The sequence below is a fragment of the Colletotrichum acutatum genome (genome assembly GCF_030867785.1).
Source record: "Colletotrichum acutatum strain CBS 112980 chromosome Unknown BDZ83scaffold_142, whole genome shotgun sequence".
In the NCBI taxonomy this organism is placed as follows: domain Eukaryota; kingdom Fungi; phylum Ascomycota; class Sordariomycetes; order Glomerellales; family Glomerellaceae; genus Colletotrichum; species Colletotrichum acutatum.
Genome location: NW_026849136.1, coordinates 73,539 through 99,149, shown reverse-complemented (window position 1 = coordinate 99,149; position 25,611 = coordinate 73,539). Strand labels below are relative to the sequence as shown.

Here is a 25,611-nt window from a genome sequence, read left to right as displayed (position 1 = left end):
CAGTGGCTTCTTTCGCGATCTGCTTTCTAGAACCGTCAAAGCTGGCGACAACGCTGTCGACGGACCGTGCAATGGTCAGAAAGACGTCTTTCCGTGCCTCGTACTGTCTAGCTTCTTCTGCAAGGGCTGTCAAGACGGACCCTGTGGCAGATCCGCTCGGAGCAGATGCGGTAGAGGCTGCGGGCCCCTCGGCCGAGGTAGGGGCGTCGGTGGTGGCATCAAGCTGGCTTCCCGTTAGGCTGGGCCGGGTCGGCTGTGCCTCGGCGTCGCGGCGTCGCTTAGCTCTTGAGGTGGGGTTCGGCTCCGGAGGTGTCCCGGAGCCTGGTTCGGGGTCGGCTTGGTCGGCCGACATCAGTCCGGTGCCCGACGGCGGCTGTGAGGCCATCGCGGATGCGGGCTCCGGCAAGGGGAGGTGAAGAGTTTTCGGCTGTTAGTAATTTGGTGGTAGGCTCACTCATTCACTAACAGCAGATGCCAAGAAAAATTAGGCGAGAGGGAAGTTGTACCTCCAAGATGGTGTGTAGTGGGATAGGAGTTCAGACGGGTCGGAAACACTTTTCCGCATATCGTCGGTTCGAAGGTTCCCCTCATTCGAGATTTGACCTCGGTGCTATTCAGCCATAATGATAACTGACTATTTTAGGTATCTGTGGTCCGGTGGGTTGGGAGTATCGAGCGACGTCATCGTGCTTCGATGCATGTATCTGTGCGGAAACAGAAAAGAATAACATTGACTTCAGCCGAAATTCTGCCAAACGTCTCCACTGGGGCTGATTTTCAATTGTATACCTACATTGTTGGAAGAGTTGATATTTTTACTTCTGTATGCCTTCAATCAATCATAGCCGCCATAAATCCTGAGCCTCTTCTGTTCAAGATTCGTACGACAGGCGACGCTGATGAAGGATTACTATGGGAGCCTCGTGAAGCAGCGTGCTTGGATGCTTATCCCTAGCTGCGACTTTGCCGCAGAGTCCTGATTCGCTCCCCCAAAGCAAGTTCGTCCGCTTGTATCCGTTGCAACTGCTCCAACGTCTGTCTCCTGTCTCTCAAGAGCCGCTCCTCATGTAGTAGGTGTTCCAGCTCAGCCATATCAGCAATTAGGGGCTCTGGCAGGGAATCAATACGATTTCCAATCATAGTCGGTGACAACCTACTTGGTGCAGATGACAGGGTCGACTTTGGGGGCGAAATCGTGGACACGACCTCCGGTGATACCGTGTGCTGCTCAACTGAAGGCGTGACCTCGTGCCTTTCGTGAATGTTGGGCTCAGGCGATGCGCACGGAGTTCCGTCCAGCTCGGCCATCATCTGATTCTGTTGATTTGAGAATATTGCAGGGCTCTTCTTGTCGGCTTCCAATGGTGCCGTGTATGAATCCAATTCATATCTGTTGGATTTGTCCCCGCCGCTGAGCTCTGGTGTGATATCTTCGTTACCGTCACCCTGGCTGGCCTTCTTCCTCTTTCGCCACCAAAAGAGTAGAACCACAGCCAGCATTGCCACGAGGGCAGCTCCAGCTCCAATACCAGCTTTCACTCCCGTCGATAATCTATCGGAGGAGGATTCGCTATTGCCACCATCAATCGTAGACGTAGGCTCGGCGGTCGGAGTAGATTCGGGTATAGAGGCTGTAGATTGCGCCGTCGGTGTTGTGGCTTGTGATGCGGTCAAACCAGACTCTATCCTTGATGTGGATGTCTCGATATCCACGGTAGTATATTTGTCACCGACGTCGTACGTGGCGGACTTAGTAATGGTGATGATACTGGGTTGTGTTTCTGTCAATGTCGCTGTAGAGATCACATCCGTCTGGAAAGTATTGAGCCAGCCATTGGCGACGCAGTAGGCCGCAAAGGGGGGCCACACATCTTAAACTTAGCGTCAACACAGGGCTGAAAAGTCAAAGGGAGTGAAAGACGGAAAAGCTTTTCTTATTGTGAGATCAAGAGAAGCATACCTTGAAATGTTTTTTCTTGGTACCTGCAAAATCTCTTTATGCAGGCGGCCCATTGGGCACGAAAGAGATCGCTCGTTCCAAGACGGCAAGCACAATCGGGTTTTCTCAATACGTGGCAGTTTTCCGTAGGGCTCTCGCCCAGGCAATCCTGAGCACATTCAGGAATGTCGTCTATGTCTTGAGCGTATGCGAAGCGAATCACTGCCGCGAGGACAAATGTCGTGGCCCTCATCGCGACGGAGCAACGAGAGCCTGCTCGGGGTGTATATAGAACGAGCAGAAGACAATTGCGAAGCTGACAGCTAGACTGAAGAGTTGTTGTTGGAGGAATGGTGTCTGATCGACCCAATGGGCCCTACTCTCGATGGTATGTGCCTCAGTGACAGCCAAGCGTGGCCTGCGGCAGGAAAGTGTTACCAGAAAAGACAAGACAGCCGACGGACCAAGCAGAATGCTCGAATCTGCAAGGTTCTCGACGGATCATGAGAAATTTCTGCCAGATGTGATCGGGCCCCCGTTGGGCTTGTTGGTTGGGTCTAATTTGAGGCCTCGCCTGTCTAGACTCCAATTCCAATGGTTCCAACAGCTTGTTGTCCGGCTACTCACATATACTGCGAGACAAAGACCCGTTTTTACTGGGAGAAGATCGAATCACTCCGTTCAACGTTGCCTGGTGCCAAGTTCAGTTTCTAGCTGCGCCCTAGTTGTGCAGAAGTCAGCGTTCTCGCCTGCGTTGGTTATAAAATTGCGCTGGGCCGAGCAGATGAAGTGAAACCTCCCAATCTTAGCTGGATCAAAAGCAACTGAACTTTCTCAATGCTTTTCCTGTATGTGACCTCAGCTTGACAGCTTGCAATCCAGTTTCAGCCGGCAAGGAACATACTAATGAGCAGTTGCCTTGAATTGGTTTACAATCGCAGCATCATCAATTGGTCAGGGGGCTGCCGAAATGTGTTAGATAGTGAGTAGCTACTTCGTGGACGAATGTGAGAGAGACTTAGCCTCTACTAACCGGAAGCCACGTCACACTGCATTACCCAGGGCAGCTTCTTCTCAGACCGCACTCCACTCCAAGTGAAGTTGCATTTCATCTTCACTCAAGCGAGTTCCCATGTTCCAAATGCATTCAGAAGAGTAATGAGCCAATGGCATGCAGCGCATCTGTTATTGCTCAAGTGCACATGCGCTAATTAGCTGTGGTTGTGTACTTAGGCTTTTCCTCTCCGAACCTCAATCAACGTCGCGTCCCTTCTCTCGATGAGCAGATTCGTAACAGTAAATTCGGCCGTATTGTGGATGAGGCAACAGCGATATTAGTCAAAGCTCCTTATATACCGATATTCCATAGCTCGCCATCAACTTCATAAGATCTTGCCTACGAGACAAAATCGCTTTGAGAGCAATCACACGACTATTTTTCGTTTCCCAGTGATTCATATTCTTTCAATAAATCCAAGACAACTACATGCTTTGACTGTTTCAACCTCATGTACAGCCCGGCGTTATACCACGACTCCAAGGCGACTGGCTGCAGGCTCGTGCGAAGCATGGGAAGTAAGAGTGAGCCCCTTTTCTCCAGCAAAACACATTGTGTCACGGGAAAACGAATTGTTTCCTACACGCGATCAACGTCATCATGTTCGCAACGTGTTGGCACTAATCCCATGAACAGTTCTGCAGTATGGTTATCAGAGATGCTCAGTTGAATTGCGTCTTGAAACAGCGAAGCCTACCGAGGTTATATCAAATCCAGCAACACGTAGTCAAAGAGCTCAGGATTTGTTCACAGAAGTATTTACAGGACAAGGTTCCACACCAAGAGTCCGTCATAAAGCAATTCTCCATTTCGAGGCTCAGCTCTCACTTGGGTGGTGAGGTAGGTGCGTCGTTCGTTGCCGCAACAATCGCAGCCTTTTTTTGCCGCCTCTTCTTCCTGCAGCTCCTTACGCAGCAAAACACGCATGAGCAGATCAACACGAACAGTATTACAGGACATCCAACAACTAGGAACATGAAAAGACTATCTTTTGTAAAGTCAGGGCCACTCTCAAGTCTCGGCGGTTTAAAGTCATAAACCCCATCCGGGATCGTTTGCCCAGTTGTCCACGTCGGCACTATCATCAGGCTAGCCAATGTCGGTAGCTTTGGCGTCAAGGCCGCAATGTCAGATGCATCCCAAGTCACGGTCCAGGGTGTATGTATCATGAGCACTTGGTCCGATTTCGCGTCCTCGGGGTTGGGAAGGGCTTCTGTCCTGGGACCCCATGCGGCGCAGGCCCGCCCATTGACCCATGTGTAATTGAACCCACTCCACTTCTGGTCAGCGGTCAAGTCATAGACACAACAAGCAACGGATGGGGTGATGAAGAAAATAGTGCAAACAAACCTATTGCAGCAGTAAGCTGATGTAGGGCCCTCGGTATGTGTGTGGGCCATGCTATAATACGTCCAATCCTCGGGGCACACGCCCGGGCTAAAATTGAGCCGGCTTGTCATCTCGACACGGTCCCATCCAGAGGGATAGCATGATGACGGGGGAGCAGAGACAGAGACCTCTGACATGACGGTGTGGTATACTTCGCCGCTGGAGATCGAAGTGAGAGGTAGGTGCGGCATTTCTGTCATAGTCCATATGTTCGAACAGTCTGGCGGCTGCACGAAAGGCGTGGTTATGGCGAGTTTTTCAGTGGTTGTGGCAAAAATGGATTTTGTGATGTTGGAAGACATGACTATCTCTACAGCGCGCCGGAGACGCAACTAGATTGAAAGAGGTTTGGTTGGAACTACCGAAGAAATTTCGGGTCTGGGAATGTGCTTGGGCTTTGTCTCTTATACACTTTCAAGTCCTTCACAGTTATGCGCCAAGGAGGCAAAGCAAATACGAGCGAGGCCCTAAAGGGCAAGAAAAGACATGGGCCTGGCCAAAGAGGGCAGGTTGGGGACTAGCGGGGTTTTGTATGTACATATTAATATCGGACTGCACTACGACCCCAATGCGACTTTTCTCAATTCCACACAATTTTATGACACGCTTACTTCGCGCATTGGACTATGACTTCAAAGAGTTGTCCATCAATCAAGTAGAAACTCCACCAAGCTGACCACTAAACTAGTAGATATATACCCGCGAACTGTTCAATAGACGGCTGTGTAGCCTCAAAACAAAGTAGAGTTGAAGTCCGGGTTGGGCACACTCTCCTCCAGGACTGTGCCGTTGCTGAAAACCGTCCCGTTCTTCAAAACCTCGACGCGACCCGGATGAAGGCCAAGCGGCGGATCGACAATAGTCGTCCCATTTGCAAAAATGATGCCGTTGAATTGCGATACTAGGGGGCTCGGAGGCTTCCTCAAATTCTTCGGACTTGGGAGCAAAGGAGACCTTCTCTTGCTGATGTCGCAGTTTTCGCTGATTGTGTATAAGTTGAGACCGATCGCCAAAGTATACAACTCAGCACTCAACGAATCCCATCCAGGCTCATTCATGATCACCATGCCAATGTAGTCCACCAAGATGACGTTGGGGAAAATTTTGTCCGAGATCTCATTCACGCCCCTCCAGTAGAGTGCTGGATTGGTAGGCAGAACGGCGATTGACTGGAGGCCGTATGAAAACGTCGAAGTCAAGAAATGCGGTGTACTGAGCCACTGGGCGATGTAGAAGTTGCCCTCAGTCTTATCTGTCCATTTCTTTATTGCCCATTCAGCCATCTCTTTCGTGTCTTCTTTTTCGGGCCACGCATCAGTCAAGTCGATATAATCGATGTTGTAGATGCCATCGTCAGCTGAAGTATGCTTGCCTTTATCGGAGATCTTAGACAGATGTTGGGTATTCAAGAAGATAAGCACGCAACCATTGTTATCATTCTTGTCCATCAAATCGCCAATCTTCGACTTCTGCAAGCCACTGTCAAGTCCCGGGCACCGATTGTTGATCTCTTTGAGTTTGTCAAAGAACTTGTTCTTGATACCTTCATCCCAATAGATGGGTCCAAGGCTCGGCACATTGCGGACACCGACCAGATAGCGAAACTGCAAGAAGATAACCTCGCCGGGATTCTCATTCGTGAATCGATTAATCTCCTTGATGACGTCGTCAAACTTCTCTCCCGTTCTTCCAATCACGACTTCCTCAACCTCATTACTCACGTGCATCGTCCAGAAGTCATAGTTGCCACAACAGTTGACAACTTGATGAACGCTGGAAACACGCAAGTCGAACCAGCGAGATCCGGCTCGCAGTTGATCATATATGTTCAACATCTGAGTTTGTGTGTTGCCCTCACTTCCTCCCGACAAGAGAGCATCTGTTAACTTGCTCATGCCCGCATCGTGGGTGCCTGGCATCACCACATTGGCCACCTTCCGGTCACGGATCGTATCCTTGATAGAGTTCATCCAATTTCCCGGTCCGTGTGATAGTGAAGTGATGAACCCAAAGGAATCACTCCCCGTGATGACAAGAGTCACAGGTACCTCCTGGCCCGGCACCCTGTACTCGCGCTGGCCCTTGCCCATCCCGCTCAGGTCAAAGACGACGCGCCTGGGATAGGTATCGGGTATATGAGTTGTGGCACGTACGACAAACTTTTTGCCAGTGTTCCCGACATCAAAGTACGCTTCTCCGTTGTCATCGACATTGTTGGCCCCAATTTTCCCAGTGTAGTGTGCGACATTTTGACGCGCCTTGCCTGGAGGAATATCGCCCCAGTTGAACTCGTCCATCTGGTAGCTGTGTGTTGAAGTGAGCTTGAAAGGGTGCGGCGTGAGATTGACGATGGTGATGTATTGTCTGCCCGTCGCTGCTGCATTCTCAGGCTCCATCAACAACCAGCGCATGTACTCGCCGTTCCGATCAATAGGGAGCTCGCTGTAGCTTCTATCGCTCGCTTGGCAGGTATCATCAGGGTCGATTGGCGGTTCCGTTTCTTCATCGTCATTTGACTTGCAAACATCAGGACACCAGGTACGAGAGCAGGCAAACTCGCACAGCTTCTCATCATTGAAATCCCCAACAGGCTTGCCAGTTGCACCGGGTATCTGCGCTGGTGGCTCTATCAGGCCTCCCTCTAATGTACATCGGCAAACGTGCAGAGGACAGAAGCCGAAGTTGCAGGCGTAGGAGCAAAGTCCCTCAAAGCGTTCATAACCTGCTCGAGAGGTGCCTGCCCTACAGGCAGGTGGAAGAAACTCGGAGACGGTCGGTACGATAGTCGTCTGAGGAGTCTCAGAACAAAACTCTTCTGGACAGAACCCCAGGTTACAGGCATTCGAGCAGAGTCCGGAGTAATTCTCGCTCTTCCCCTTGGCGGGGAACCCGTCTTTCTCGAGCGCTGGCGGCTTTGTGTTGGGCACTCCCACAGCCTGGCACAAGCAGGACGACACGGGGCAATAGTTGTACTTGCAATTGAACTCGCACAGCTCTTCAAAGCCCTTGGCTCCAGTTCCCTTCGTACAGCCTTGGTCTTGTCTCGAGTTTGGCATGGTCGCAGAGACGGAGCCGGCCACGACGGCACTTCCAACCCAAGGGTTCCAATTAGTACGCCCATTGTCGCAGCTCGCAGAGCTGAAGGCAGGTCCGTCTACTCTTGCTAGAAGTCTCCCAGGTCTGGAGAGCTGGACGTTCACATCGCCGGTCTCACTAAGGAGGACCACGCTGCCATGATAGACGCCAACACCTCCATCGGGAACCGAAGACCATTTCGGAGTAAAAGTCTTGCCACCAACTGTGACTGTGACCTCAGCTGTCGATGCGAGTACTGCGGAGAAAAATACCTTGTCCAACATGATAAGCTGTGGAGGGAACTCGATTTGAAGTTGGCTTGCTGTGTTGCCGACGGTGTCACCCTCAGAGCAGGCGCTGGATGGACTTGTACGGTACCAGACAACGAGACTCTCTTGAGATACAGTAGCTTTGCCAGTCTTGTAGTAGTCAATCCAGAAAGGTAGAGTCTGACGCCAGCCATCGTGAGGTCTGTTGTTGGCATAGTTGTATGGCGCTTTTCCAACCGTGAACGCCTCCGTAGCGTGGTTGTAAAGAGGACCAATGTGATGAGATTCGCCATAGTCGTTCCAAGAGATGATTTGGACGTATCTTTGATGTATGTTAGTATAATATCATTTTTGAAGCACTACTATACTGCTACTTACTCAGGCTGGTTGTAAATGACCTGAATCCACCGGTCATGCCATATGTCGTCACCCCGCCACATCCAGTTCTTGTTGTACCCGGGCATATTGGTGTAAAACCACGGCGAAACAGGCATCATATACGGCTTCTTGCCCAAGTACTGAAAGTACGAGGCATCGACATAAGTGTCCATATCTCGAGGACCCCAAGGCCAAGCAGCCCAGTTGAAGAGGCCATCCGCGACGTTGTTTCCGAGAGCCAGAGCTGGCTTTGCTCCTTCCGACGACCAGTCAGGTATGAAGAAGCAGCTGACTTGGCTTTTGATGTCGATCCAGTCTTTTGCATTGCCAGGGCCCTCGAAGGTAGAGACCAAAGGTCTTCCATCACTGTGCTTAAAGTACTCGGCTTTTGATGTATACTTCTTCAGATAGCTTATGACTGTCTCCTTCGGCCAAGGACCTCGCCCAGCGTAGTCGAAAGAGAATAGAAGCTTGAAGCCTTCGTCTTTGGCGACATTGAAAGCGCGCTCAAGAGAAATCTCGTTCATAGACTCTCCATGGGCCATATTAAGGGCAAAGGCGTCGATATGAGCTTCTTTGGCGAGTCTTATGTCCGTACGCCAGGTGATTTCTGTGTACTCGGCCGTGTTTCCCACCTGGCAGAGTGTAAGTAGAGGTTCATCGGCCAAAGAATAGCATTTCGTTCTGTGGACTGACCATGAAATGTGCGAAAACTGCAGCACTCTGGACACGGACTGCGCCAGCAACGGCTAAAAGAAGGACGTTGAGTTTCATAGCTTCAAGACACAGTGTAAAATGCCGGAATGTTTAAACAATGAATCCAGAAGAAAGGTTTGCTGGAGAATTGCATCAAGAACGTGACGGCTTCAATAGCATTTATATCTCAGTTTTGCTCCATTTCGACTACCCTACTTCCCTCACTCTCTCTCCTATCTCTGAATGAAGAAATCTCTCAGAAAAGAACCCAGTCGTCTGTCAGACACGAACACCATTCAGAATGCTCATCTTCCGTGGGCCCAGACGGCCCGGACCAGGCTTCGACTCAATGAAGCTGAGGCACAGCACGATTAATTTCTCGCAACACCAGCAGCTGACCCATCATGCAGTGTAGGTCTGAGGCACAGTATCGTCCGTGAGAGTGTGGCAAGAAAATATCTCAGAGCCCTGTCATCAGAACATGGTATCCAGAGTCACAAGGGCTTTAATTCAACTCCTCTAGGCTGCCGAGAAATGCTGGCTTAGATCAAGATATTGAACAACTCTCAACTTGTAGATTACACTACTGCACAACTATATATGTAAAAAAATAGAATAAAAAAAAACTCATTCGCTTTTGGAGACTTGTAGTGGCCTAAAGTGGTGAGCTTTCTCGGCTCCCACTGGGGAATTCAATGTCAGTCGACATCCGTATGAATATCTTTCCGAACAGGCAGGGATCACAGGCACCTTCAATGACAGTCCAATCAATGCCGAGCCTGATTTATGCTTTTACGGGCCGTCGCAAGCGAGGAGAAGGCTTTTTTCCCAATGCGGTATGTCTTGGCCGGGTGCCGCCTGTCGATATGCAGTTGGAACGTTGGACCCTAAATGCGGAGGACGCCGGGAGCTTGGCTCCTGCCTATTTGATTGATTCCCTGAGGTATATTTCTCGCGAGCGAATAGAGATTCAGATATGCTCAAGATTTCAGGCGGCAATGTAACATCTCAGTTGAGTGTTCTGGGCTAGACTCATCTTCAGCGGATGGTGCCCTCATCGACGCCTTCTTACCGCATGGGCCCTTGCAGTAGGAAAATCTGGATGAACAAAAGCTATCGGCCGAAAAGGCAAATACTATGCATGTGACAGACTTTTGCTTTGGGGACCGATACCTGCACACAATGATTGCAATGACTCAGTGTTGAAGAGGGGCGGGTAGGTGATCCGGTTGTCTGTTGGTTGCAAATTAACATCGTGAAATGTCATACGCGAATTTCGCTAGGCTCGGGACCACACAGCTGCAGGGGCATTTTTGCACCCATCACAACATGTTCAACACCGGAAGAAGGCTGAAGTCTTTCACCCAATATTTTCTGGTCAGCAAATTCAATCAGACCATTGGGCAAAAAGTCCGCGGCCGTTGTCTTGGGAAAGTCGGACCGGGGAGTTCCGGATTTGATTCAACTTTGAGAACCATTCCTACAATGTTCAGAGTGATTCCGCACACTTCATGAATGAATTTTCCTGACATGATACATCAATCTTATTTCAAGTCCTTCACTTCTTATGAGTGGACATTTATGTAGACACAACCCTATTTATTAGTGTCGAATTATGTTTGAGGCTGGATCTATCACGGTATGTTTCCCCTCGATGCAGTTCAATTGAGTCTGCGTCAAATGTTGTTGAGACTGACAGTTATGGGCAAAATCCTTTCAGGCTGGTCGTCAAGCCATCCCAATCTTATTGTAGGGCATTTGGCAGCCACAATATCTAATTTTCCTCGTCGTCGCTCCCGCCCATCATTCTAGCAAGTGAAAGCTGATCCTACCCTTCCATCATTGTAGGCATCGATGATGCTTTGGATTGTTGTGTAAGTGCCCACAACGGTCATGAATGATCCTAGGACTATCGTAAAAATGTGCAGGGCACAGAGAGACATCTTAACTTTACTAGAGCATTTTTTCTCCCAGTCCATGTAGAGGCCCATGAATGCTGGTATGATCAGCTTTCATGTGGCGCGAGTCGTTAGTGAACAGTCACATCGAGACTTGCCCTGAAGTCTGGTAGATCGGCTTGCACTTACACAAGTAGGCATGCAGCAAATAGAACCAATGAGCCCAACCAGATAGCTAAAGAATGGGACCGCTTCAGCGATTATAAAAGCCAACGCGCTAATGCCTATCGTCGAGCCACTGCAGTTTGCCGATGTCAGTGTGATGAACGTCTGTTCTGTAAAAGCGGTCGGAGCTTACAGCCAAGTCACCCAATGAATGACGGTCTTGCTTTGTAGATGTACAGAGTTGCGAAGAATGCGTACGAGAAGCTAGTATACCATTTCTCAGTAGTTACCCTTACTGATAGGACAAGATTAATTTCTTACGGATTTGGCTGCAAGATGAACCCAAAGAGTTGTTGTCATAATGAATCCAGGAATCGAAACACCATACGCTATCTTCTCCAATGTCCCGCCAGCAGAGCCCAGAGATGGACTCGCAACGTACTTTCCGCAATACCTATACGTGTTGTTTCGTCAGCCAAGTCTTCTCCATTGATTTGCAACACCATTAGACTGTCCCCCAGCTATTTGGTTTACTCACATGTAGACAACCGTACCGAATGCGACATAACATGAGGCTAGAAACACTTGAGACGAGAATAGAGATTTGGTGAAAGATCTTGGGCTCCTCATCTCCGCAATCACGGGCATGAAGGTTGGTGTAGATCCATAACCAGCTTCACGACTATTAGTCTCGTATCCCAGATGTCAATTCAATCAATGCATCACAGTAGCACAACTTACTAAAAAGGTTGACGGCAGCGACAACTCCTGGGACGAATCCAGGGGCTCCTACGACGTGTACTTCCATGTCATATGGTCCGGTCTGTGGCGCTGCCGCAGGCCGGTCGACTTGCGTCACGCCAACCCTTAGGGCGGAATATTGTCAGCAATTCGATAAAGCTCCAAGTTGACGATCATTGAGAAGAGTTGACAAACTCACACAACAATGAAGACAGCCGTGAAAATAGAAGCAAACCCTATCCAAGCTAGGATCGACAATCTCCCCAAAGTGGGAATGCTAGACACGATCGCGGTGCATGTGGCTGCGATGAGCGTCCACGCAATGTTGCAGACATGGCGATTAGAAAGTGTTTTGAACCCTTCCGCCAAACCAATGAATCCAGATCCGGATGCGAGACTTTGTTGGGTGTCAGCATTAGAGAGCAACAATCGGTCGCTCATCAGACTATTTTTCGTCTTACATCCAAGTTAACAAGAAGAGACCACCAGCAATCTCTCGGGCAATAGGTCCGCCCATCAGCGCCGCAGCATCAGCAATGCTGTGAACTCCAGCGTATCTCATTCTAAAGGCGTACATGATGTACGCATAGTCTTCCGGCACGTACGATTAGTAAGATGATGCAAGAGACGGGAGTTGGAGACAATGTTGAAATGAAGGCGCACAAGTTGCCAGTGTTCCCCAACCCACGAGCAGAGCAATTCCCGGGCCGTAACCAACTGAGCTGAAGGCCGATGGAATTGTCAATACACCAGTGGCAAAGCATAGCTTCATCAAAATGATGCCAGTGCGTTTCCTGAGATGATGCACAGTGTCAGTGATCTGTGCCTTCGAAAGTGAAATTCCGACTTTGATCATAACATGACTTACCAACCTAAAGCCCTGTATTCCTCCTCATGGAAGACCTCCCGATTATCATCGATGTCAATGCACTCCGTTTTGTTGTTTTGTTCGGGGAATACATCGCCGTTCGTCGCCGGCTCCATTTTCTCGGATGAGCCCTCCAAAGATGTACTCGTGTACGGTGGCATCGCAGGTGATTTTCCGTGGCTATTGCCACTGGGCTAATATAGAAGGAGAAGTACCACAGCACCAGAAGTCCTGAGTCGAGATAAATGTTGTCTTATGTTATCTCGCTGTTGCCAAGCACGTTATCGACTACATGAAAGGAACTTTCAGAGCCAAAATCTTTCAGCGAGGAAGCTCCAGCAACAACATCTTATATCGAAACTAGGAAACGCCAGATATTAGATAACCACCGAGGGGCAGCAATCTCGGAGAGCAAGGTAACATTCAAGATACAAGACTCTGTTGAGCCTGTAGGATTGCTCGTTCAAGATCCACTTCCATGCTCATGTCCGGCAAGGCGCTATCTCAATGACATACTGTCACTGCCAGGTGACAATCTCGACCGCCGTCAGCGGAGTGCGTTATCATAGGTTACAGAATGCAGACGGGGATGTCGCCGATCCTATCTGCGGGGGAATCACTTGGGTTCCCCATGGAGATAAAGCCCCCAACCCCCATCCCACTGTAGATAATGGTTGTGGGTAAGTGGGACTTCGCGAAAAGCCGACGCTAGCGAATTACCGCTCATCCTGCTACGCTAGTCTTGACATCAAGAGAGACTTGGAGCTGGCATCATTCGTCATGGAATCATACTGATCGATCAAGTCTTTGATCAGACTGCCTTCGCGTTTGAGTCTAAGGCAAGTGCGATTGGCGATGGGAGATCATCACGGCCGGAAATCATAATGTCTCTTCATTCTAGGGAGTTTCTAACTTGCTCGAACGAGAATTTTGATTACAGAGTTCAATTCCGGCCCTAGATATACACATCCTTAGTCTTGGCTAACACCCCGGAATACGAAATCCACACCATCAATGCTGATCAGATCTCCATCCACCGACTTTTGCGCTTTCTTGTCTATCAAAGCCACCACCGCGGACGCTTTTGGCATTTTCCCTTCGTTCTCAGACTCAAATTTGCACTCCCAAATTCCATGTTGGGGCTTGAGGTCTTCTCGTCGTGCGGCAAATTCTTCATCTGACGCCTTATGGATGGCGAGATATATGACCCCGACTTTGCCAATGAAAGTTCTTCCGTCTGTGCTCTGGATAATCCAGGAAGGCATATTGTCCGTGTTACATTTCGTAACATCTCTCCAGACTTCTTCGTAGTCGGTCGGAACACCATTCTTGTGAGGACAAGGTGTAGTACCGATTTCGAGGTCATCGCCATTGGGCAGCTTCTCGAGATGGGCATCGTCAGGTACGGTCAAGTTCAAGGAGTCGACGATATGTGTCCATCGGAATGTAGCTGCAACTCAGTCAATACATCAAAAAATGATCTTGGATGATCGAGCCTTCAAGTAGAATATCCGGTAAGATGAACACACTACGTACGGGGCTCAGTTTCCAAAGACATTCTCTCTCCCGCGCGGCTCCATTGAATGGTTTGAGTTCCTTTAGTAATCCGCAAGTCTATAAAGTACCTTCCTACGTTGAGCGCGATCGTATCGGTATCTTCATAGGCAGGCTCGGGCAACCAGCGAATGCTGATGCGCTGGACAGCTTGGGACGGCATATTGTCGTTTAATGACTTGAGGCAAGTTTAACCCAGGTTTGAGCGTAGAAAGTAGATATAAGGACGATGTAGATGATAGAATGATGAATATCGATATCTTGATGTGGACCGGCGGTGGGGTACTTATACCTGGTCGCGGACTCACATGTCGTCATTATACACAGCAAGTCTTACCGACAACTCTATGGATATCAAGCTATGGGCCTAGGCTTTTCCTCAGTAGATTCTGAAAACTCCGGATCTCTCGACAGGTTTGATCCTATATCTGTACGAGTTGTGTTCCATTTTTGAGCGGACGCGCTTTACGATGTAAGCTTCGAAAACATAAGTGAAGGCGTATCAACTTGAGGGGGTCAGTTCACCAACACAAACGAGATTCTCACGTTACATGGAGAAATTGATCTCGATAAAATAGTATGCATCAAATCTTAATAGCATTCAGTATGAGAGTGAATCTGGATTCATCTAGGAGGCCAAGATGGATTCATCTCCGAGTCTAGTTGGTGGGGATGAAGAGCAGCCAATCACGTGCGAACCAACTAACCCCCTCATCCCCAGGCGTTCTAACATCAACAATAACAGAGTCATCTCTGATTTCGTGTGCGTGTAAAGAAGCAGATCCACTAGTTGACAGCGACCAAGTTACTTCCTGATGCTTGTTCAGTCTTTCTAAATGTTAGTGTCGTAGGCAATCCTCAAATTGATCACGGCGGCTGGTTGAAGATGGGTTCCGACCTGAGAAGCAAAAGGCACAGGTCTACGCCAGCCTGCGCCCGGTGCCATCGACTCAAGCAAAAGGTATGAAGTTAGTAAATTCTCCTTGGGTTATTGCCCCCTTGACTGATGGTCTCATTCAGTGCGACAGAGGCACGCCGAGATGTCTAAGATGCGTTGCGGCCAGAGCTGAGTGCACCGCAATCAACCGGCAAAAGTCTATCGAAGTTCCTCGCAGGCAAGTTGTGTTGTCTCATGGATTTGGCAATAATGAAATGGCAACTAATTTTACCCGCTGGTAGTCTTCTGCAGTACCTAGAACATCGCTTGGCCGAGTTGCAGCGACTGAATTTCGTCTCAGCAGATGCATATCACCATAGCTCCTCCATTGAAATCTGCGAAGCAGACAACGCTCACGATCTCGCCGCTCAACTAGCCTCCATCTCAACCACAAGTCATTTTTCTCGCAGTCTCTTCCAAAGCTCAGCGATACTTCCGCATAAGTCGAAACTCTTCTATCCCTCTGAACGTCCCCCACTAAAAATCCCAATTCGCGGGATCTATCACGAAGTCAACCCCCGGACAGCAGGCCAAGCATACGCAACTCAGTTCTCAAGCTTCAACTCACAATACGTTCCTCTCAATGTGATAGAACGGCTATTCAAAAACTACGCCGAAGAGATCCTCCCGCGATTCCCCTGTTTCTCGGAGACAGAGCTAACCTACCACTTGAACCACACATGCATCAACAGCGCTGAACCGGGGCCTTCCCGTGTTCTAAATGCCCTTTCTCGATTCGTCATCTCGATGATCATGGCAATTAGTGCCCTCAACTCCAAGAACCAAGACTTTCGTAAAGTCGCGGCTCTTAGTGAGGCTCTACACGCGGACGCCATGAAGTACGTCGACGAGTTGCTGCAAGAAAGCTCCATTCCGGCTTTGCAGTGTCTGACATTGTTCATACAGCTTGCGCTGTTGCTACCTCAGACGTCTAATCTATGGTATCTCACCGGAGAGGCTATGCGCATGGCCGTAAGTCTAGGGTTGCATCAAGAACCAGGATCACGCATATTTAGAGATGCAGCACACGCAGAGCAGCGTCGACGCATCTTCTGGGTTGTAAGTGCATGATCAGTGAGAATTTAGGCCAGGCTTGTTGCTTACACACGCCCATAAAGGTCTATCAGCTCGACAGGATCGTGTCCATCTCTGGAGGATGTCCAGTCGCCTTGAGTGACGAGCACATCACAACCCGGCTGCCCTACGGCGGCGGTGAGGTTTCTGACTTGTCTGAGGGTGCCGGCCTGGGGCGAGTTAGTCACCCAAAAGAGCGGCAATTCCTCCTCGACCTCCAAGTCTGCATCATGAAGTCCGAGATCCAGGCAACCCAATTCTTCGATCGCCCTGTTCCTAGTCATTCAGGCTCACATGAAGACTGGGTCCAGCAAATGGATCTCAGGACACAACGTCTCTCTCAAGGAGTATCGACGCAAGGAAACTCGCACTCATCGCTGGTTGCTAATTGCCTCCAATGCCAAATCATGTTACACCGGCCTTGCTCCCGTAACATCGTGGTTTCCGAATCATCTGTAGTATCCGTGGTGAAGGCTGCCATCGAGCTGATATCACTGGATGCGAAAGCAACCGAGTCTGGCGGTATTGTCATGGTATTTGAAATCGGCAACAGAATATTCCAAGCTGGCATGCTCTTGCTTTACGCTCTTCGAAACCACGCTACAAAGTTACAGCGTGCCTCACTTGCAGATATTGCCACCACCTCGTTGAATAATATCTCAGCACTCCTCGTACGTCCAGTCCACTAGCAGGAAACCCGAAAAGAGGATTCATCCCAAAAAAAGCCACTGACACAAAATCACAGACCAACCTCTCGAGCAGATGGCCACCCCTATCAGACACAGCAAGCTACATCAACGAAATCATCGACACCAACCTACGCAACCCACTCGGCCATAACGGAAGCCACTACGACATGCAAGTCCTGGAAGAAATCGACTGTCTAGTGACCCAGCGGCGAATCCACAGCATCAGCCACCGAAATATCCCCTTTCCGCCTCCAAAGAAACCCGCGCCGCCTCCTTCCGAACCAGAAAACGTGGGCAAAGACTTTCTGAGTGACGAACAATGGTGGACAGACTTCATAGACCAAGACTTTGTCACCAACCAAAGCTGCTTCTCGCTTCCCCCCGGCGGCGGGCAGACCGCCTCTTCGCCTTCCCGAGACCCTATCGGAACGAGGGCTGAGCTTGCGCAAACACCCAGTGAGAACAATTCAAGCGACTTGGAAAAGGAACTAGATGTCATCCTAGATGCAATCCCCTCTTGCAGCTTTTGTAGGGATAGACGGACAAAGTGTCAGCGTCAACTCCCTGCTTGCAAGGAATGCGCGAGGACCTCGCGAGAGTGCTTCATTTTTGACCCGATTCTGAAGGCAAACATTCCACTCCGACGTGTGCAACTTCTCATCGAGGAGCTGAAGGTTCTGGCAAAGCAGATACCATCACCTTCACGGTCGTTGGACAATACGCAACAACCACCAGCTACCGGGAATCCCCTATTCATGCCTCTCCAAGGGGGCGCTCCTCTGCTTTCTGATGCCGCATCATCTATCTCTTTACCTAGCACCGTATTCTTTGGCCCTTGGTCCTCTCTCGGTTGCCTGCGAGATCGGCTTCAACACAAACCAGGCTACGAAGTACCGTCGGCCCTACCCGCTGCTACAAGGGACACAATTCTCACTTTTCAAAGCCTCATCTCCTTCCAACCTTTACCAGAAAGCCTAGCTACTCCCATCTTCAACCTCTTCAGCCGCTCAATAAACACCTTCTTCCCAATCTTCCAACCCCAAATCCTCAACAACAACCTGAACGCATACTACCACCCAAACGCTACTCCTCCACGCCCTCACAATACCCCTCTCTTCAACCTAATAATCGCCCTCGGCGCCCAAATCGGCAGCAAATCTACACCCTCGCTCTATGCCCTCGCAGAGCATCACTTCCAAAACGCCATAGTCTCCCTCCCAGTGACTTGTGCCCACGCCTCCCGCGCCGACAACCTCAGTTTATTTCAACGAACCCTCCTCATCTGCGTCTACACACTCCTCGAACCCAGCGCAGGTGATGTCTGGCGACACCTAGGCTTCGCCATCCGTCTGTTTCTCGACTTGTCCCATCGGCCGTCGATGGAGGAGGATGAGGACCATGGGGTATTTTGCATGCTTACTAGGACTTTGTACACTTTGGAGAGGTATGTTCACTCACTCGAGCATTAAGACTCATAGAACAAGAGGCTGATGGTTCTATGAAGTCATGTTTCGATTGCTTTTGGTCGACCAAGTCTACTAGTCATCGGAGACGATCTCCGTCGCGTACGTCTCCAACACACACCTCATTCCATCTGTATCTGACACCATGTCATAGGAGCTCGTAGAAAAGAGCGGCAACAGCCTCCAAGATGAGATCTCAATCTCTTCATACCAAGTATCCCTCCTCAAAATGCAGGTCCACAGCACCATTCTGTCTCGCGAGCGCAACACTTCAGTCATCCACGAGGCTCAACACCTTCGAGAAATGTGCGAGACTTATCGCCAAAGTCTCGACTCATGGTTTGCGAGATGGAAAGAGATCACAACCTCAATTTCTTCTTCATGTTCAATACCATCTTCAATACCATGGAGTCACGCCCTTCAAGAAAATTTACTCTCCTGGGGCTCGCTGCACTACCACCACGGCATGTCGCTCATTACAACTCTCTGGCCAACACCAGGCGGAGATCCATCCACCATTTGTGGCGGTGTGAGCAACGCAGGGTTACAACTCGTTCGTCACCAGCAGCTTTTCGCAAGTCTCACTTGTGAGGGGACGTCATCGGGTGAAGGAGATGTCGTGGTGTTTCCTTGTGAGTGGACGATGGCTCATTTGGTGCTCCAAGTTGGTCTCCGTGCTATAGGAGAGAAGGACGAGTCGGTCGTCGGCGGGAAGAACCAGGACCCGTCACCGGGACATTGTTTTCCGTTACTGCTGCTTCTTGAAGCTGATGACTCGAAATTGTTGAGAGGCTTGTCACAAGTTTTTGAGCGGCTATCCGCGAACGCTCCATAATGATGATTTAACATGACAATAATCTCAGATCCGGGCAGTTATCTCCTTTCATAACCAGCCTGAGGCAATGACAGGGCATCACAAAGACACTGCCGTAAATGAGTCTCCCAGACGAAGTGAAAGCCACAAAATGCACGCTTTTGATGATTATTCTGATACCCTCTAACAGTAAAACCCGATTTTCTAGATCCTGAAGTCCTTGTAAGACCACTTCTCCGTAAGCTTCGCCCTCGCCTGCTTCTTGAACGGGATATGTCTCCTCGACTCCACCTTACCGCGGACAAGCAGACTACGGTACCGGTCCTTGAGCAGGTTACCCTCAGGCCTCAACAACCGCAGCGAATCCTGCAGCTCATCGGGTAGGACCAGCTCCAAATCCTTCTCGGGCAACTTCATCTTGCCGAGCTGTCTCCTCCGCAGCCGCCCCTCGTCCACGATATCCTCGTCGTCGTCGTCGGCGTCGCTCCCCTCGCCCACCTCTTTAGCCAGCGCCAACGCGCTCTTGGAGGCGTCGCGGCCCGCAATCTCGGCAGCTATCTCCTTGATCCGCTCTGCCTGCGCCGCCTTCTTCTTTAGCGCGAGCTGGTGCTTGGCCTCGCGCTCCGCCTCCTTGCGGCGCTTGATCCTGTTCCTCTGCTGCGGCGTCTTGCGCTGGGGTCTCTTGGTCGTGGGCTTGTCATCGCCCTCGACGCCGCTCTCGAATCCTTCCCACGCGGAATCCTCGTCCCATTCGGACAGCTGCGCGCGCGCTTCCGCGGCGTCGGCCTCGGCGGCGGACTTGGCGACGGCCTCGCGCTTGATGCGGTCGGCTTCCTCGGCGGCGAGGCGGGCTTCTTCGGCGGCGACGGCGCGGGCGCCCTCTTCTTCGAGTCGGTCGGCGTAGTCGTCAAAGGTCGGGTTGTAGGAGTATCCGCCCGTGGGCTTGACGACGGCGGGAAGCTGGCGGCCGCTGGCTGTGAGGGAGATGGGGGCGTGTTTGAGGGTCTTGGGGGGCTTGGCTTTTTGTTCGGCGGGGAGGAAGTTGTCTTTGCTGGTCTTGCTTGCTGCTGCTACGGCCTTGGAGGCAGAGGGCGCGGCGCCCCAGAGATCGTAGGTCGCTTCCTGGGGTACTAGGGCGGTGGATTCCTCCTGGTGGCCGTCCGCGACGCGGCGGAGGCGGCTCAGTTCCTTGTGGGAGACCCAATCGGTGCGCAGGCGCTTGACGGGGAGGAGGCCGTCCGAGGTCTTTGAGAGGGCGGTTTCGGCGTCGCGCTTCTGCTTGCGGGAGGAGACGGCGGGAACGGAGGAGCGAGCGGCAAGGATCTCGTCGGACTTGAGCGTCTTCTTCGGCTTGGGGCGCTTTTCGACTTTGCCGACCGTATCGAGGGTGAAGAGGTCTGCCGAATCCTTTTCGGCGACGACGCCACTATAGATATTTGGTTAGTTGTCTAATCTATGTGCCAATTGGGTGTTTTCAGAAGGGGGAAGCTCATGGGGAAGAGGGTTACATACCCGGCGATAATCTGTGTGTTCAACTCATCGAGACCTTCTTGCACCTCAGAGACGTCGACGTTCTTCCTCCACGCCTTCTTTCCCTTTCTTGAAGGCTGTTTGCGTTGCTGCGGCGCTTCGCCGTCACCCGAGAGGGGCTTAAGAACGGGCATGTTGGACGGCTGACCGAACTGCACTTCGGGCTTAGAGTGGTTGGATCGGATAGGTATGTGCAAAGAAGATGGGGAGAATCACCGGGGGTGTTTCTGTTGTCGAAAAGTCGATCTTTGCGCCTTGCCCATTTGCTGGTCGTCGAATCTGCACTCTGCACCAGCTGAGACGGCGGGGCCTGGACCGTCCAGAAATTTTCGAGCAAGGGTCTTTTTTTTTTTGTCTTATCGGATATGGGGTCATACTTATCGATTATCAGCACGTGACTTTCCCCGTCTTTGCTGGCCTCCTCTAAGCCCACCTCAATGGATGACGGGGGCGTGGTAATGCGCCTAAAGGCGGACAGGTTGACCTCCTTTTACTTGTCCAGCTTGCTCAATTTCCACGACCCGCGATCTATAACCCTCACCCCCTCCTCCTCTCGGCCAGCCCAATTTCGCCCTCTCGTCGGATCTCGTCCTTTGGTCCAGCAGAGCGCTCGGCTTTTCTGCTTGGTTTTATTTGCCGACTCGACGACTCCCTTGCATCGAACCAACGTGTTGGTTCTGTAGCCCGACTGGCAAAACCCCCGATACCACCCTTCGGAAGCTCCCCTTTGATAAAAAAACCGCAAACATGGCGTCCGGCGCAGGCGGGTCATACAACAACCCCCTCAAGAAGTTCAAGTACGATTTGCGCCGATTGCGAAATGTTCCTATTCAGACAATTGCATGACAAAACTAACGCAATGACACTCCCAGGCTTGTCTTTTTGGGCGAGCAGAGCGGTATGTTTCTGCATTCTGTTGTCTCTGATGTGACGAGAAAGAACCTGGGCTAATTTGTTCTTTGCGTTTGCAGTGGGGAAAACTTCACTCATCACTCGATTCATGTACGATTCGTTCGACAACATGTACCAGGCGACTATTGGAATCGACTTCCTCTCCAAGGCAAGCCACCACTACGTTTTCGAAGGGGGTCCGAGGAACCACCGTCTAATGCGTTGCAGACCATGTACCTTGAGGACCGGACAGTGAGATTACAGCTTTGGGATACCGCCGGACAGGAACGTTTCCGCAGTCTGATTCCCTCGTACATTCGCGATTCCAGCGTCGCGGTAGTCGTCTACGACATTTCAAGTACGTGGAACTGCATGGGGAAGGCACAGAAGAGGGAGCCCATGACTAACTTGAAGGCAACTTGAAGATGCGAAATCCTTCCAAAACACCAAGAAGTGGATCGACGACGTGCGCGCCGAGAGAGGAAACGACGTCATCATTGTCCTCGTGGGCAACAAGACGGATTTGAACGACAAGCGCGAAGTGACGACGCAGCAGGGCGAGGAGGAGGCGAAGAAGAACAACCTCATGTTCGTCGAGACTAGCGCGAAGCTGGGACACAATGTCAAGACGCTGTTCAAGAGAATAGCGCAGGCTCTTCCGGGTATGGAGGGAACGGATGCTGCCGCGCAGGCTTCAAGCCAGAGTGCGTATTCCCCTCTCATTGAGATTTGGTTCATAGAAAGCAGGGTGGTTTATGCTAACTTGAACGCAGTGATCGATGTGAAGACGACCCCCGCCCAATCGTCGCAAGAGGGATGCGCGTGCTAGACGAGTTTCTTCAAGGAGACAAAGCAAAACAAAAAAGACAACGACTCTGGAGTAGAAAATTCCCGAGGCGAGCCGTGACGGACGACGCGGGGCTGAGTTGGAGTTGCCGTTACGTTACGTTGCGACATGACTGGCGGGGCAGGACATCTTAAGCATAGCGTGCAAATGGGGATTTTCAGCATCAGTTACAGTTTGTATAATAACGGGCTATACTCCACGGTCGTTAGTACATACCTACATTTAATGGCTCTTTTTTCTCTTCTTCCCCAACGATCTCTGTCTACATGAAATGCAAGTGTACTTAATCATCTGTGAGCTTTGGCAATATCCATATATTGGAAGCCAGCTGGCGAATGAGTTATCCAAGGTGCTCACCGCCCGAAATGGCACGGGACTCTCACGATGGCTGGTGTCCGTGATGCTACGGTGGGCTGTCACCGAGTGCCGGGGTCCGTTAAACATGTGTGGTGCCAGCGTAGGAATGGCCCGCCAATCCGTGGCATCGAATTCCCAGGTCCATCCACTTTTCGGATTCGGATACCTACCTTACCGCGTATAGAAAGCTGTGCATTCACAGCCAATGTTGCTGCAGATTGCCCAGAGAGAACGGCTGCAGACGCGGGTGATGGAGAGCAGCGGCGCGGACTCAATGAAAACCCCGGGGCGTGACGCTATGACGGATCGGGTGGGGCCCATCATGTCATCGAGAATTTTAGAAAGGTGCGAACGCAGGGTCTTTCCGCTCTTTATTTGCTTTGGCGGCTGGCCCATGTCAATTGTCATCCGGCGCTGCCGCTTTGGTTAAAAGTGACGGGGCCTCTTGTTAGGCTCAACTTTTGCGACGCTTCCCCAAAAGCTTCCCACCTCAGGTTCTTGTGACGGCTTTTACGAATTTACCTGAGCTCTCAGGACCCCTTTCTTTTCTGACGCAATACCTACGGATACCCTTTTTCTGTGTCCGTACATAAACACCAAACAGACATCACCAAAGCGGACGAATAGATAGATAGGCAGACAGACGGAAAGGATGGCACTTTCAAGATTCAACATGCGGTTACCGCTCCCAAAGGTAAGCGTGTAACACAACCTCGTCTCCCCCAACCAACTGCGCCCAACAGTTACACAATATCATGTTCATTCTTTCAAACGACGAATCACTGGGCGGCCGGCTAACATGGTGGTCACGTTTTATGTGTGCGACAGACCTTTCTAGGATGCATCGGCCTCCAGACAGGCGCTGAGGTCATCTCCCTCATCCTCCTCTTCAACAGGCTCACCGGTCTCTACGGCCTGCTCGCCATCCTCACGGGCTACGAGCTCTCCGTGACGCAGCTGTCAATGTACCTCTACTCACTGGGCGTCGTCGTCCTGCTGGCCATGTTCATGCCCCATATCCGCAAGCAGAGTCCCTTTGAGACGCTCAGCCTCGCCTGGCTCTACATTGTCGACACCATCCTCAACGTCGCCTACACGACCTTCTTCGCTGTGAACTGGTACCTCAACAGCAGCGCCCTGGATAAGCACCCGGCAGGCAGCACCACCCCGGCTGCGGCCGGTCCCGCAGCAGCGGCGGAGATTGCGGAGACGGCCCTCGCCAACGGGGCGCCCGTGGTTCCCGACGTGCCCGGCACGACGAAGCACATCGGGCCCCAGGAGTCTTGGATGAGCTTGGGGCTGATTTGCTCCGTTACGCTGGTACGCGTTTACTTTGCGCTTGTCGTCATGTCGTTTGCGCAGCAGGTGCTGCAGCGGTACAACGCAGCGGACATGGGCTGGGAGGAGGAAGGCCGCAGCAGCGGCGCCGGCAAGAAGGGCGGCGTCGACGGACCTTTCTCGCAGGGCGAGCCGGGCGGCGAGGGGTCCCGCGGCCGTATCGGGCGCGTGATGCTCGCTCTCGGTCGCGGGTACTGGCTTCGCGAGAGGCCTCAGGAGGAGTGGGCGAGCGCTGTGAGCGCCAAATTCCGGCACACCGGAGTTTAAGTCTTTAAGTATCGCGGAAGGGCGGATTCAGAGAGCTACCGACGGTACCGGTAGGTATCGAAGCGGCAAGAGATGGATGTCGGTGCGGCATGTCGGGCGGCAGCGGCAGGCTGACCGCTTGGAGTGGATACCGCCGGGACGGCAAGTCGATGATGCCATCGGGCGGTGGTATCATTGGGCGATGGCATCATTTGAGATTTTCTATGTGATGTGGATTTGAATGCCACGCGCCGAAAAAGAGGTGGATCTGGGATTCATGAGCGAAATGCATGTCGGGGCGCGATGGGGAATATTGTACAACAACATTGATGACCCTCAATCACGGAAGGTGAATCGGCGTTTGGGTCATTGGGAGAGATGGTTCGTCACGAGGGCATTCATTCGGTTGGTGCCCGGTTCACGATGGGGGATTTAAAGTGGGACTGAGAACGAACGTCCTCTGGTTCCAAACCCCGAATTTGGGGAGAGCATACGGTACAAGCCATACATATAATAAGCATACTTAGCAGTACAGTAGTACAAGATCTTGACATCAAAGGGATCATTGGGTGATTGGTGGGTATCGGGCATTGAGAGAACTGTGTGAGAGTGACAGACGGAAACTGCAAATACAGAGTCTACCATTTGTAATCCGAAAGAATCTCCGGGGGAGGGGGATGGAGATGGTGGGGCAGTTGAACGGGATATGGAGCAGCATGTCAGTCTACGGAATAGTTTCCACTAGTTGACTCGCCTCCAGATGGATGGGATGAGGCACGGCTACGAATCCGAGCCTCTGCCTCTGCTTCTGCCCTCTGCCTCTGGTTAAGAGATTTGGAGACCATTATGTGTGAGTATTTGGGAGGAAAGACTTACCGGCCGACAACGGCCTTTTTCGGCATTCGGGCATGGGTGGTCCAGATTCGCTGCCCCTGTTCATACTGTAGTAGCCAAGAAGTGCCATCCACTGATTCCAGCCATTTGAGATGGAATTTGTTAGAGCGTTGTTGAGTGGCTGATTGGGCAAAGCAGATGAGCTAAGAGTCTAGAGCAGAGTCTGGCTACCTAGCATCTTTCTTTGCAATTTTACATAAGGCAGTTCTAACATGGTCGTAGCCGTCAACGATTCTCGTGATGAATAATACAGCATTCAGGACAGGACCACAGAGGCAACGGCACTCGCTGAAGTCCCGGCTCTTTCCCTCCAACTTCAGGTACTTGATTGCCGCCTGGAAGAATCCCGATGTACCTTTTCTGAGCAATGTACACACACCAAGTGCAGCAGCATTGCCCCAAGGAAAGCCAACCCGCGGCGCAATGGGAGCAGTGCGGCATGGCAACTGGCGAATGGACTGGGGAGACGCTGCGCTAGCCGATCACGCAATCGACCCTGATG

At 51.2% G+C, this 25,611-nt stretch overlaps 11 protein-coding genes across 11 annotated transcripts; 4 read left to right on the top strand and 7 right to left on the bottom strand.

Annotated features, from left to right (window-relative positions):
* Positions 1 to 951: 951 nt before the first annotated feature.
* On the bottom strand, positions 952 to 2,192 carry BDZ83DRAFT_756911 (uncharacterized protein; the record flags this gene model as incomplete). Its single annotated transcript, XM_060514819.1, has 3 exons — positions 952 to 1,109; positions 1,158 to 1,871; positions 2,117 to 2,192. The coding sequence occupies 3 exons, from the start codon at positions 2,190 to 2,192 to the stop codon at positions 952 to 954; spliced, it is 948 nt and encodes a 315-aa protein (XP_060359594.1).
* A 1,191-nt stretch (positions 2,193 to 3,383) lies between these two features.
* BDZ83DRAFT_638029 (uncharacterized protein) lies at positions 3,384 to 4,735 on the bottom strand. Its single transcript, XM_060509344.1, has 3 exons — positions 4,347 to 4,735; positions 3,694 to 4,268; positions 3,384 to 3,634 (listed from the first exon to the last, which is right to left on the bottom strand). The coding sequence occupies exons 1-2, from the start codon at positions 4,685 to 4,687 to the stop codon at positions 3,821 to 3,823; spliced, it is 789 nt and encodes a 262-aa protein (XP_060359593.1). The 5' UTR covers positions 4,688 to 4,735; the 3' UTR covers positions 3,384 to 3,634; positions 3,694 to 3,820.
* Positions 4,736 to 5,116: 381 nt separating this feature from the next.
* BDZ83DRAFT_589706 (PLC-like phosphodiesterase) lies at positions 5,117 to 6,796 on the bottom strand (the record flags this gene model as incomplete). The annotated part of the gene is made up of 1 exon (XM_060506259.1): positions 5,117 to 6,796. The coding sequence occupies one exon, from the start codon at positions 6,794 to 6,796 to the stop codon at positions 5,117 to 5,119; it is 1,680 nt and encodes a 559-aa protein (XP_060359592.1).
* A 129-nt stretch (positions 6,797 to 6,925) lies between these two features.
* BDZ83DRAFT_589688 (glycosyl hydrolase family 71-domain-containing protein) lies at positions 6,926 to 8,881 on the bottom strand (the record flags this gene model as incomplete). Its single annotated transcript, XM_060506257.1, has 3 exons — positions 6,926 to 8,051; positions 8,108 to 8,742; positions 8,804 to 8,881. Coding segments are annotated over 3 exons (1,839 nt in total), but the record flags the coding sequence as incomplete, so codon positions are not given.
* Positions 8,882 to 10,611: 1,730 nt separating this feature from the next.
* On the bottom strand, positions 10,612 to 12,591 carry BDZ83DRAFT_744591 (transmembrane amino acid transporter protein-domain-containing protein; the record flags this gene model as incomplete). The annotated part of the gene is made up of 10 exons (XM_060513163.1): positions 10,612 to 10,812; positions 10,891 to 10,999; positions 11,060 to 11,130; positions 11,188 to 11,320; positions 11,405 to 11,540; positions 11,608 to 11,732; positions 11,807 to 12,004; positions 12,069 to 12,198; positions 12,271 to 12,401; positions 12,476 to 12,591. The coding sequence occupies 10 exons, from the start codon at positions 12,589 to 12,591 to the stop codon at positions 10,612 to 10,614; spliced, it is 1,350 nt and encodes a 449-aa protein (XP_060359590.1).
* An 833-nt stretch (positions 12,592 to 13,424) lies between these two features.
* BDZ83DRAFT_744590 (uncharacterized protein) lies at positions 13,425 to 14,263 on the bottom strand. The gene is made up of 2 exons (XM_060513162.1): positions 14,012 to 14,263; positions 13,425 to 13,925 (listed from the first exon to the last, which is right to left on the bottom strand). The coding sequence occupies exons 1-2, from the start codon at positions 14,190 to 14,192 to the stop codon at positions 13,447 to 13,449; spliced, it is 660 nt and encodes a 219-aa protein (XP_060359589.1). The 5' UTR covers positions 14,193 to 14,263; the 3' UTR covers positions 13,425 to 13,446.
* A 1,849-nt stretch (positions 14,264 to 16,112) lies between these two features.
* BDZ83DRAFT_92302 (uncharacterized protein) lies at positions 16,113 to 18,310 on the top strand. Its single transcript, XM_060516012.1, has 2 exons — positions 16,113 to 16,711; positions 16,786 to 18,310. Exons 1-2 carry the CDS (start codon positions 16,271 to 16,273, stop codon positions 18,196 to 18,198), a joined length of 1,854 nt encoding a protein of 617 aa, XP_060359588.1. The 5' UTR covers positions 16,113 to 16,270; the 3' UTR covers positions 18,199 to 18,310.
* Positions 18,310 to 19,118, top strand: BDZ83DRAFT_92394 (uncharacterized protein). Its single transcript, XM_060516013.1, has one exon. It carries the CDS (start codon positions 18,422 to 18,424, stop codon positions 19,025 to 19,027), a length of 606 nt encoding a protein of 201 aa, XP_060359587.1. The 5' UTR covers positions 18,310 to 18,421; the 3' UTR covers positions 19,028 to 19,118.
* Positions 19,119 to 19,210: 92 nt separating this feature from the next.
* BDZ83DRAFT_756907 (ribosome biogenesis protein Nop53/GLTSCR2) lies at positions 19,211 to 20,670 on the bottom strand (the record flags this gene model as incomplete). Its single annotated transcript, XM_060514818.1, has 2 exons — positions 19,211 to 20,432; positions 20,519 to 20,670. 2 exons carry the CDS (start codon positions 20,668 to 20,670, stop codon positions 19,211 to 19,213), a joined length of 1,374 nt encoding a protein of 457 aa, XP_060359586.1.
* A 613-nt stretch (positions 20,671 to 21,283) lies between these two features.
* On the top strand, positions 21,284 to 22,256 carry BDZ83DRAFT_723529 (ras family protein; the record flags this gene model as incomplete). Its single annotated transcript, XM_060512571.1, has 6 exons — positions 21,284 to 21,333; positions 21,409 to 21,434; positions 21,508 to 21,596; positions 21,656 to 21,785; positions 21,853 to 22,131; positions 22,201 to 22,256. 6 exons carry the CDS (start codon positions 21,284 to 21,286, stop codon positions 22,254 to 22,256), a joined length of 630 nt encoding a protein of 209 aa, XP_060359585.1.
* Positions 22,257 to 23,161: 905 nt separating this feature from the next.
* Positions 23,162 to 24,442, top strand: BDZ83DRAFT_92297 (Inositolphosphorylceramide synthase subunit Kei1-domain-containing protein). Its single transcript, XM_060516011.1, has 2 exons — positions 23,162 to 23,325; positions 23,442 to 24,442. Exons 1-2 carry the CDS (start codon positions 23,284 to 23,286, stop codon positions 24,234 to 24,236), a joined length of 837 nt encoding a protein of 278 aa, XP_060359584.1. The 5' UTR covers positions 23,162 to 23,283; the 3' UTR covers positions 24,237 to 24,442.
* Positions 24,443 to 25,611: the final 1,169 nt, after the last annotated feature.

Excerpts from the sequence above, each read along its gene's own strand:
- BDZ83DRAFT_92394 (XM_060516013.1), top strand. The coding sequence starts at position 18,422 with ATGCAGGTCCACAGCACCATTCTGTCTCGCGAGCGCAACACTTCAGTC.
- BDZ83DRAFT_92297 (XM_060516011.1), top strand. The coding sequence starts at position 23,284 with ATGGCACTTTCAAGATTCAACATGCGGTTACCGCTCCCAAAG. Across the intron at positions 23,326-23,441 it reads TGCGGTTACCGCTCCCAAAG|GTTTTATGTGTGCGACAGAC; the intron begins GTAAGCGTGTAA and ends CATGGTGGTCAC.
- BDZ83DRAFT_744590 (XM_060513162.1), bottom strand. The coding sequence starts at position 14,192 with ATGCCGTCCCAAGCTGTCCAGCGCATCAGCATTCGCTGGTTGCCCGAG. Across the intron at positions 13,926-14,011 it reads GTCTTTGGAAACTGAGCCCC|CTACATTCCGATGGACACAT; the intron begins GTACGTAGTGTG and ends ACTGAGTTGCAG.
- BDZ83DRAFT_92302 (XM_060516012.1), top strand. The coding sequence starts at position 16,271 with ATGAAGTCCGAGATCCAGGCAACCCAATTCTTCGATCGCCCTGTTCCT. Across the intron at positions 16,712-16,785 it reads ATAATATCTCAGCACTCCTC|ACCAACCTCTCGAGCAGATG; the intron begins GTACGTCCAGTC and ends ACAAAATCACAG.
- BDZ83DRAFT_638029 (XM_060509344.1), bottom strand. The coding sequence starts at position 4,687 with ATGTCTTCCAACATCACAAAATCCATTTTTGCCACAACCACTGAAAAA. Across the intron at positions 4,269-4,346 it reads TCAGCTTACTGCTGCAATAG|TGGGTTCAATTACACATGGG; the intron begins GTTTGTTTGCAC and ends CCAGAAGTGGAG.